Source organism: Sparus aurata, chromosome 5, assembly GCF_900880675.1.
Source record: "Sparus aurata chromosome 5, fSpaAur1.1, whole genome shotgun sequence".
Classification (NCBI taxonomy): domain Eukaryota; kingdom Metazoa; phylum Chordata; class Actinopteri; order Spariformes; family Sparidae; genus Sparus; species Sparus aurata.
This window is the reverse complement of record NC_044191.1, coordinates 37363689-37374389: the sequence shown is the minus strand read 5'-3', so window position 1 is coordinate 37374389 and position 10701 is coordinate 37363689. Positions and strand designations below refer to the sequence as shown.

At 52.4% G+C, this 10701-nt stretch overlaps 2 protein-coding genes across 2 annotated transcripts in view; both read left to right on the top strand.

The window, feature by feature from the left end:
* Window positions 1-1478, top strand: part of LOC115582217 (PHD finger protein 19-like) — an 8693-nt gene extending 7215 nt beyond the window's left edge. The window contains exon 7 of the mRNA XM_030418033.1: window positions 1460-1478. Coding sequence (XP_030273893.1) covers window positions 1460-1478 — 19 coding nt within the window. The remainder of the gene's footprint in view (window positions 1-1459) is intronic.
* A 1171-nt stretch (window positions 1479-2649) lies between these two features.
* Window positions 2650-10219, top strand: LOC115581632 (nucleus accumbens-associated protein 2-like). The gene is made up of 7 exons (XM_030416896.1): window positions 2650-3361; window positions 4400-4614; window positions 4935-5194; window positions 7021-7197; window positions 7357-7462; window positions 8055-8152; window positions 8439-10219. The coding sequence occupies exons 1-7, from the start codon at window positions 2918-2920 to the stop codon at window positions 9062-9064; spliced, it is 1926 nt and encodes a 641-aa protein (XP_030272756.1). The 5' UTR covers window positions 2650-2917; the 3' UTR covers window positions 9065-10219.
* Window positions 10220-10701: the final 482 nt, after the last annotated feature.

The following is a 10701-nucleotide window of genomic DNA, read 5'->3' as shown; positions in this document are numbered from 1 at the left end:
CTCTCCTTCATCACTTCGACCTGCGTACCTCTCCTTCACACACCTGGACCTGCGGTACCTCTCCTTCACACTGGACCTGGTACCTCTCCTTCACACTTGGACCTGTGGTACCTCTCCTTCACACTTGGACCTGTGGTACCTCTCCTTCACACACTTCGACCTGCAGTACCTCTCCTTCACACACCTGGACCTGCGGTACCTCTCCTTCACACCTGGACCTGTGGTACCTCTCCTTCACACTTGGACCTGTGGTACCTCTCCTTCACACTTGGACCTGCGGTACCTCTCCTTCACACTTGGACCTGTGGTACCTCTCCTTCACACACTTGGACCTGCGGTACCTCTCCTTCACACTTTGGACCTGTGGTACCTCTCCTTCACTCTTGGACCTGCGGTACCTCTCCTTCACACACTTGGACCTGCGGTACCTCTCCTTCACTCTTGGACCTGCGGTACCTCTCCTTCACACTTGGATCTGTGGTACCTCTCCTTCACACACTTGAACCTGTGGTACCTCTCCTTCACACTTGGACCTGTGGTACCTCTCCTTCACACACTTGGACCTGCGGTACCTCTTCTTCACTCACTTGGACCTGCGGTACCTCTCCTTCACTCACTTGGACCTGCGGTACCTCTCCTTCACACACCTGGACCTGCGGTACCTCTCCTTCACACACCTGGACCTGTGGTACCTCTCCTTCACTCACTTGGACCTGCGGTACCTCTCCTTCACACACCTGGACCTGTGGTACCTCTCCTTCACACTTGGACCTGTGGTACCTCTCCTTCACACACTTGGACATGTGGTACCTCTCCTTCACTCACTTCGACCTGCAGTACCTCTCCTTCACACACCTGGACCTGCGGTACCTCTCCTTCACACCTGGACCCGTGGTACCTCTCCTTCACACTTGGACCTGCGGTACCTCTCCTTCACACCTGGACCTGTGGTACCTCTCCTTCACACCTGGACCTGTGGTACTGCTCCTTCACACACTTGGACCTGCGGTACCTCTCCTTCACACACTTGGACCTGCGGTACCTCTCCTTCACACTTGGACCTTTGGTACCTCTACTTCACACACGTGGACCTGCGATACCGCTCCTTCACGCACTTGGGGTGTATCAGCTGGTCCATCATCCTGCTCTCTCCCACCACCTGCACCGGGTCCAGATGATCTCAGGATGGACCGGGCCTTCCTCCTGTCTGCTGCTGAGTTGCTGCTGCTCCATAGAAGATGATTCCACCACAGAGTCACAGAAAGAGGTCAGGAGGTCCTCTGCAGTCAAAGGACCTGAGCTCAGCAGATGGACTCTGCAGATGGACTCTGCTCTGACCTTTCTTATGTGTCACTGCAGTGTAATCAGTCCAGTCCAGTTTATTGTTCAGGTGAACTCCCAGGTACTGTAAGATTTCTCTATCTCACTGTGCGTTCCCTGGATGTTCACCTGTGTGCAGGGTTGCCTGTGCCTGCTGAAATCCACTGCTGGCCACAGTCCACAAAGTCCTTATTAAGTTCTCTGTAGGCTCCATCGTCCTTGTCCCTGATGAGGCTGATGATAGCAGAGAACTTTTGCAGATGACTGTGGAGTGATTAGTGGGAGAAGTCTGCGGTGTACAGGGTGAACAGGAAAGGGGCCAGGACTGGTCCCTGTGGGCCACCGTACTGCAGACAGCTGTGTCCAACACACAGCCCTGAGTCCTCACATACTGTGGCCAGTTGGTGAGGTAGTCCAGGGTCCAGGATGTGTGGTGTTGGTCCACCCCTGTGAGCTCCAGCTTGTCCCCCTGACGTCTTGGCTGTATGGTGTTAAAAGCACTTGAGAAATCAAAGAACATGATCCTCACAGAGCTTCCAGGCTTCTCCAGGTGAGACAGTGATCTGTCCAGGAGGAAGATGATGGCGTCGTCCACTCCGATGCCGGGTTGATCAGTCTCCAGAATTAGACTGAACCTGGACTAGACTGAAGTAGACTGGACTGGACTGGACTGTACTGTACTAGACTCTATCGAACTGTACTGGATCATACTGGACTGGACTGGACTGTACTAGACTCTATTGTACTGTACTGGATCATACTGGACTGGACTAACTTGATTCTAACCACGTTGTGCTGTCTTAGATTTCTGGTGCGAGTTTGGATCAGAGGAACATGTTGTTGTGTCTTGATGTGAAGTCACAGGACGTCATCGTCTGCATAGAAACACACATTATAACATCCGCATGGAGAACAGGAGTGTGCATGTGGAGTGTGTGTGACAGGAAGTCATATGGAACTGATCCGATGTTTTGAACCTGCTCCTGGAACGTTTCAGCTTTTTTGTCAGTGGTCATGTCATTATGAGATTTGATCATAATTCATAATTTACATTGAAAATAGAGGGTTTTATTCTGCTGACTGATGAGTTCTGTACGTGAATCTGTTTGGACCTGTTCGTCTTTATCTGATACTGAAGCAGTTTTAATGTCTATGAATCATTTCTGATTTATTATCACTTGAAGTTTAATCAGAGACAAAGGAAACATCAAGCTGAGAAGTGAGGGTGTTTGTTCTGCAGGTAGAAGAGGAGGTGTGAAACTGTGTGTCTGTAAACGTTTCCTCCTCCTCCTCCTCCTTCTCTCCTCCTTCTCCTCCTCTTCCTCACAGCTGTGTCCCGGTGCTGTTCTCACCTCCCTCCTGATGATCTACCGCCTCCTCCTCTGACTCAACACCTCCTCCTCCCCCCTTTGTGACCTCTGACCTCCTGTTTCCGTGACAACATGATGTCTCCTAAGTGTTCTGGAGGTGACCTCTGCAGGATCCCTGACACTTAAACTATCTGATCTGTGGCCGCTCCTCCTCGCCTCCTGCTAGTCTGACCCCGCACTCACTTCCTGTCCCGTGCTCCTCCTCTGGACCTCCTCTGGCCTCCATCATGTCGGAGGGGCTGCTGCAGGTGGAGATCCCGGACTTCGGCAGCAGCGTGCTGGGCAGCCTGAACGAGCAGCGTCTGCTTGGTCACTACTGCGACGTGTCCATCCTGGTGCAGGGTCAGGCCTTCAAGGCACACCGTGCCGTCCTCGCTGCCTCCTCGCTCTACTTCAGAGACCTGTTCAGCTCCGCGGCTGACTCCTCCTCGTCCTCCTCGTCCTCCTCCCCCCAGGCGGTGTTTGAGCTGCCATCCTCTGTGACGCCGACGTGTTTCCAGCAGATCCTGTCCTTCTGCTACACGGGACGTCTCAGCATGGCTGCCAGCGAGCAGCTGGTGCTCATGTACACTGCCGGCTACCTGCAGATCCAGAACATCGTGGAGCGAGGCATGGAGCTGATGATGATGAAGGCCTCCTCCTCCTCCTCACCTCTCTGCTGCGACTCACAGGTGGGTGGGGCCACGCCCACTGAGCTACAGTGTAAACAAATCAGACAGGAAGGGAGTTTAATGAACTCATTGACTCTCATTAACTTTATGTAAATATACAAGTTTTTATTTATTTATCTCAAGTTAATTAGACTTAAAAGTTATAGTTTTCCTTTTCACACTTCAGACATTTTAAACAAGAATTTTTTTTATTAAAGATTTTGAATAATGAGTTGGATGAATCGACTGTTCAGAATTAAAATTCTGAACAGAATACTCATTAAAATAAGTTTCTATAGAATCCTGATCAGCAGACTTCCCAGCATGCATTGGTCCCGGGACTGACTTCCTGTTTGTCTTTGAATCAGTTTCAGCTCAGATGAGTCACCGCCGTTTGTCTGACAGCTAGTTTCTCACGAACAGATGACAGGTGTGATCAACATCAAACAAAGATCAACAGCTGTGTTAGAAAATATATTTCATAAAATGTCAAACTACAAGAGGCCTGAGGACAAAAAACTCAAGACAGAAGTACAACTACAACTCCTAGGATGCATTTCACCAACAAACAGCCAATCACAGAGCTCCACATTAACACTGAGCTGAAGTTCAGAGAACTGTTTTTGTTGTTAATAACAATAAATTCACTTCTGGGATGAATTCAGTCACCAAAAGAATCGTCCAAACACAAGATCCAATCATGATTTCAGAAACTTTGGACTTAATGTCAGAACCACTCGTATGATATTTAAGAGAAATCAACACACCAATTTCAGGTGACAAACAAACACCAGGTCACAAACAAACACCAGGTCACAATCAAATCTGATGAACACCGTTAAAGAAGTTCATGAAGAAGAAGAAGCTCAGTGATCAGCTGAGAGCTCAACTTTAGCAGCATCTCATGGTCATTGGAGGAACTGCAGCTAAACACACTTTAAATCTGAGGCTACTGATTGGTTTGAGCCTTCTCTGGCCTAACCCAACCTGTGATGTTGCAGCTGGACTGTATTTGTACACTCTCTTTCTAACTTTATTTAAACACTCGAATGTTTACAGACGACCTCAGCAGATGAGCTCGGTGGCTTCGAGGCTCCAATAGTCCAGCAGCAGCAGCACAGCGCCCCCCAACTGCAGGAGGCCAGTCCAGACCAGCCGGCCCTGAGCCCAGAGGAGCTGCTGCTGGCTGTCAGCAGGATCAAACAGGAGAGAGCTGACACTCCTCCTGCTGAGGAGAATGGAGGAGGAGCAGGCGGAGCAGGAGAGGAGGCCAGGTGACATCACATCACACCTGTATGATCAGTGTGAGGCTCCAGTGGAGTCATGAGGAACAGATTCACACACTTTAATATTCACATTCATATTCACACTTTAATGAGATAAAATCAGTGTTTTATATGACGAAATAACTCAGTGATTTTGCTTGTGATAAATATTTAAGATCTGTTTCCAGGAAAATAGTTTACAGTTACAGTTGCATCGTACCTCCTGATGATTTATGAATGATTTAATGAATCATGAAATAAAAATCAAACTTCACACTCAGACGTCCTCCGTCTCCTTCTGGTCTAACTCATCCTCGTTCTGTCCTCAGGGTGGACGTGGCCGGGGACCTGCAGTCCTCCAGGAGCAGTGCTCTGTGTTACCTAGGAGCAGGTGGTGGTCTGGTTCCGGGGCTGCAGTCCTACCTGCTGGCAGGCGGGGGTCGCTCCAGTCCAGGAGGCTCCAGTCTCCCCACAGACTCCCCTCCCTCTCACCCCCCCACTGAGGAGGAGCTGGAGGAGGATTACTACGGGAACGCCGTCCACCCCGGACTGTACCAACACATCTATGGACACCCAGGAAACCCCTACAGTGAGTTCACATCATGGTACAGTCCACCTGTCTGAGCTCATGAACCACAAATCTACAAGTGACCTCAGAGCTGATCCCTCTGTAGACTCAGAGAGGACAGACGTGTTAAAAAGATTTGAACCGCAGCCTCTCTAGGCCACCGGAGGAACCGCAGCCTCTAGTGGCCACCGGAGGAACCGCAGCCTCTCGTGGCCACCGGAGGAACCGCAGCCTCTAGTGGCCACCGGAGGAACCGCAGCCTCACTTGGCCACCAGAGGAACCGCAGCCTCTCCTGGCCACCAGAGGAACCGCAGCCTCTCTTGGCCACCAGAGGAACCGCAGCCTCTCCTGGCCACCAGAGGAACCGCAGCCTCTCTTGGCCACCAGAGGAACCGCAGCCTCTAGTGGCCACCAGAGGAACCGCAGCCTCTCTTGGCCACCAGAGGAACCGCAGCCTCTCTTGGCCACCAGAGGAACCGCAGCCTCTAGTGGCCACCAGAGGAACTGCAGCCTCTCTTGGCCACCAGAGGAACCGCAGCCTCTCTTGGCCACCAGAGGAACCGCAGCCTCTCCTGGCCACCAGAGGAACCGCAGCCTCTCTTGGCCACCAGAGGAACCGCAGCCTCTCTTGGCCACCAGAGGAACCGCAGCCTCTCTTGGCCACCAGAGGAACCGCAGCCTCTAGTGGCCACCAGAGGAACCGCAGCCTCTCTTGGCCACCAGAGGAACCGCAGCCTCTCTTGGCCACCAGAGGAACCGCAGCCTCTAGTGGCCACCAGAGGAACCGCAGCCTCTCTTGGCCACCAGAGGAACCGCAGCTTCTCTTGGCCACCAGAGGAACCGCAGCCTCTCTTGGCCACCAGAGGAACCGCAGCCTCTAGTGGCCACCAGAGGAACTGCGGCCTCTCGTGGCCACCAGAGGAACCGCAGCCTCTCTTGGCCACCAGAGGAACCGCAGCCTCTCTTGGCCACCAGAGGAACCGCAGCCTCTCTTGGCCACCAGAGGAACCGCAGCCTCTAGTGGCCACCAGAGGAACCGCAGCCTCTCTTGGCCACCAGAGGAACCGCAGCTTCTCTTGGCCACCAGAGGAACCGCAGCCTCTAGTTGCCACCAGAGGAACCGCAGCCTCTAGTTGCCACCAGAGGAACCGCAGCTTCTCTTGGCCACCAGAGGAACCGCAGCCTCTAGTGGCCACCAGAGGAACCGCAGCCTCTAGTTGCCACCAGAGGAACCGCAGCCTCTAGTGGCCACCAGAGGAACCGCAGCCTCTAGTGGCCACCAGAGGAACCGCAGCCTCTCTTGGCCACCAGAGGAACCGCAGCCTCTAGTGGCCACCAGAGGAACCGCAGCCTCTCTTGGCCACCAGAGGAACCGCAGCTTCTCTTGGCCACCAGAGGAACCGCAGCCTCTAGTTGCCACCAGAGGAACCGCGGCCTCTCTTGGCCACCAGAGGAACCGCAGCCTCTAGTTGCCACCAGAGGAACCGCGGCCTCTCTTGGCCACCAGAGGAACCGCAGCCTCTCTTGGCCACCAGAGGAACCGCAGCCTCTAGTGGCCACCAGAGGAACTGCGGCCTCTCGTGGCCACCAGAGGAACCGCGGCCTCTCTTGGCCACCAGAGGAACTGCGGCCTCTCGTGGCCACCAGAGGAACCGCGGCCTCTCTTGGCCACCAGAGGAACCGCAGCCTCTCTTGGCCACCAGAGGAACCGCAGCCTCTCTTGGCCACCAAAGGAACCGCAGCCTCTCTTGGCCACCAGAGGAACCGCAGCCTTACACTGAGCACAGGTTCATTCACAGTTTCATATCTGAGTCATCATGTCTCCTGACTCTCTCTGCGGTTTCAGTCCCAGAGAAGATGGAGATGCTCTCCCTTCCGCTGGCTAACGAGCGTCGGCCCTGCGTGCTGGTTGGTAGGGACAACATGGCGCTTCCTGCCAGTCTGATCAGTCAGATCGGGTACCGCTGCCACCCGTCGCTCTACACTGAGGGAGACCCAGGAGAGAAGGTGGAGCTTGTGGCAGGTAGGACCACACACACCTGTCCAGGTGACAGGAAGTCGTGATGTCACTGTTAATACAGAGAACATATAGAGAACAATGAGCTTTAAGTCCAATGAGTTGTCATGGCAACAAGATCAATTAACTGTGTGTGTGTGTGTGTGTGTGTGTGTGTGTGTGCAGGCTCAGGTGTGTTCATGACTCGAGGTCAGCTGATGAACTGCCACCTGTGTGCTGGAGTCAAACACAAGGTGCTGCTCAGGAGGCTGCTGGCCACGTTCTTCGACAGGTGAGTCTGACAGAGAGCCTGGAGCTGTTAGCCTGTTAGCTTAGCATGAAGACTGGAGGCCCAGCCTGCCTTTAGACAAACAACTGGTTAATTTATGCTCTGAACATCCTGAAGGGTGTTTTATATAAAAGATCTTAAAAGTGAAAAAGGTCAAATCCACATCGACAGAAGCTCCTCTCATGATCTAGCACAGCTGCTCTGTAGTTGTCAGGCGTGTGTGAGCGGACCAATCAGGGTGTTCAGGGGGCGGGTCTTAACAAGACAGAAGTGTCTCAGAAAGAAGAACTGATGTGTGTATTAACTGTGACTGACATACCATCATCCTTTTATTAACTGTTAGTTGGAATAGGAATAAAATGGGAATCATAATATATCATTAAAAACAATAAATGATCCACTTTCAATGTTATTTAACAAATGTGACATCATCAGGTGTCGTGTGACATCATCAGACATCGTGTGACATCATCATGTCGGTGCTCCAGAATGTTTCTTTACATAACCCCACATTGCCTCAGAGGGAGAGAGAGAGGGCGAGCGAGCTGATCTACAGCTGGTATACATTGTGATTGGGTTGTTGTGGTTTCCATAGAAACACTCTGGCCAATAGCTGTGGGACAGGAATCCGCTCGTCCACCAATGATCCGAGCAGGAAGCCTCTGGACAACCGAGTGTTAAACACCGTGAAACGTAAGACACACACACACACACACGCACACACACACACACACACACACACACGCACACACACACACACGCACACACACACACACACGCACACACACACACACACACACACACACACACAGTGACTCATACATTTATGTCTTTACTGTATTTTAGGAATATTGAGACATTTTTTTAACTCATCCACCAACTTCTTTTTTCCTCCTCCTCCTCTCCTGCTCCTCCTCCCCCTCTCCTGCTCCTCCTCCCCCTCTCCTGCTCCTCCTCCTCCTCTCCTGCTCCTCCTCAGTGTACTGTCAGAACTTTGCTCCTAACTTTAAGGAGAGTGAGATGAACGTCATTGCTGCAGACATGTGCACCAATGCCCGCCGGGTCCGTAAACGTTGGCTCCCAAAGATCCAGTCTCTCCTCCCTGACAGCCTACCCGCCTCCTCCCATCCCCGCAAGGCAAAGAGAGGAGGAGGAGGAGGAGGAGTAGGAGGAGGTCAGGGAGATGCAGCAGTGCAGCCCAGCAACAGCCCCTTTGAGCTGGACTTGAGACAGCTCAGCGCCTCCTACCTCGGCCTGGAGGCACCGCTGTACGCCGAGCGACGAGAACGGGAGGCGGCAGGGGAGAGAGAGAGGGAGAAGGAGGCCCCAGCTGCCCTCCTGCCTCACCTGCAGTTTGCCGGGTCTCGTGGGGGAGGAGCAGGGGCGGGGCAGGCAGAGGAGGGGCTGATGGGAGGCGAAGCAGACGGGGGAGGAAGGCTACAGACTGAACCACCCCCAGACCTCCCCCTCTCCCTGTCCTCCACTTCCTCTTCCTCCTCCTCCTCCTCACACCCCTCCCCCCAGCCTGCAGAAACCGCCCCTCCTCACAGGGGATTGGCCGAGACGGATGAGAGGGGGGCGGAGCCTCTGGAAGACAGCCAATAAGCTTTCTAATGCATCTGCCTACCTGTATGTAAATAACACAATAGCTACCTGTCCCCACCTGTCTGTCTGACCTACCTGTCTGTCTGCTCCCCTACCTCACTACCTGTCCACCTGTCTACCTCTCTGCCCATGTCTGTCTGTCTGACCTACCTCTGTCTGTCTGTCTGTCTGTCTGTCTCCTCTACCTGTCTGTCTGCTCGGCTCTGCTGCATGTTAACAGCCTCCTGCAGTCAGCACACAGGCCCATAGCAACAGGACTGATGATGATGATGATAATGATGATCATAATATTCACTCTGATAATGACAATAAAGCTTCTTGATAATCAATCAGCCTGTCTGTGTGGTGTGTTCTCTGCAGCGCCCCCTCAGGACAGACTGTGTGGTGTGTAGTGACCTGAGCTGCCTGCAGGGGGCGCTGACGCCTGAGTCACTGAGCCAGCTGAGGGAGCAGAGTCTCCTGGAGCACCTGCAGCTGGATACAGGTGTTTCACCTGCAGGACAGTTTGACACCTCAACAGTTTCTCCTTGTGTCCTCCTGAGAGATGGTTCAGAAACTGCTCCTCGTCCTCTGACTGGCGTCCTGAGCCTCTGCAGGACGGCCGTCAGCCTGCAGCCTGTGTTGATCTCCTGATGGTGTACAACTGATCCAGGTCCAGCTCTGCCCGCCTTACAGACCTGAATACAGACAGGATGTGACGCTCTCTCTTTTTCCTCTTATGCTCCCTCAACATTCACATTAATTCTCTTGACTCGTCTCAGCAGTCATCAGATTCTGGTTGAGTTTGTCACAGATGTCAGATCCAGACAGAACCCGAAATGTTCAACCTAAAAGTGTTTCTGACACTTAAAACCTTCGTCAGTCCTCAGCTAATGTTCTAGCTAATGTTCTACATGAGTGTCAGAGGAGATTCTGGTTTACATTATCAGACGCTTTGGTCCAAAGTGACTTACAGTAATTCATTCACACACTGATGGTGGCGGCTGCCATGCAAGCTGCTGACCAGCACACCAGAACCAGTCTGGGGTTCAGTATCTTGCCCAAGGACACTTTGACATACAGACCAGGGGAATCAAACCAGCAACCTTTTGATAACCTTTTGCTGGTTCTACTCCTGAGCCAAGTTCAATAAATGTTCAGGAACAAATCACAAAACTGTGTTGTGTGCTGATTTATTCTACATGAAATGAAGAAAAACAGACAGTAACCTTCTCAGAGAGGCCTCAGCCTTCTTTAACATAAAATCGATCTGTTGATTAATGATGTTAATTTTACACAGAACGTATGTGTGTTCATATAAACCGGCTTTAAACCCTCTGACATCATAAGTATAATAATATAAAGATCAGTTATTAGTTTAAATCAATAAATCCGTCAGCAGCCTCACCTGCAGGGCAAAACGGGCCTCTGCCTCTCTGCCGCCGCTCTGCATGCTGGGAAACAGAGTTCAAGTGACGGAGCAATTAAACTGCACCACCAATCACAGCAGCCCGCTGAGCGCCTCAGCCAGTCACAGCGCTTCAACTAACTCACCGACCAATTGCAGCGTTTTACATCCCCCAGCAACGAATCATCGCCCCGCTAACACCTGAGAACCAATCACAGCGCTTCATTCACCTAAGCAGCCAATCCGATCA

Bases quoted from the DNA above. Each gene is read 5' to 3' on its own strand.
- LOC115581632 (XM_030416896.1), top strand. From the start codon at position 2,918: ATGTCGGAGGGGCTGCTGCAGGTGGAGATCCCGGACTTCGGCAGCAGC. The intron at 4,615-4,934 runs GTGACATCACAT...TTCTGTCCTCAG, and splicing joins GGAGCAGGAGAGGAGGCCAG to GGTGGACGTGGCCGGGGACC. The intron at 7,463-8,054 runs GTGAGTCTGACA...TGGTTTCCATAG, and splicing joins CTGGCCACGTTCTTCGACAG to AAACACTCTGGCCAATAGCT.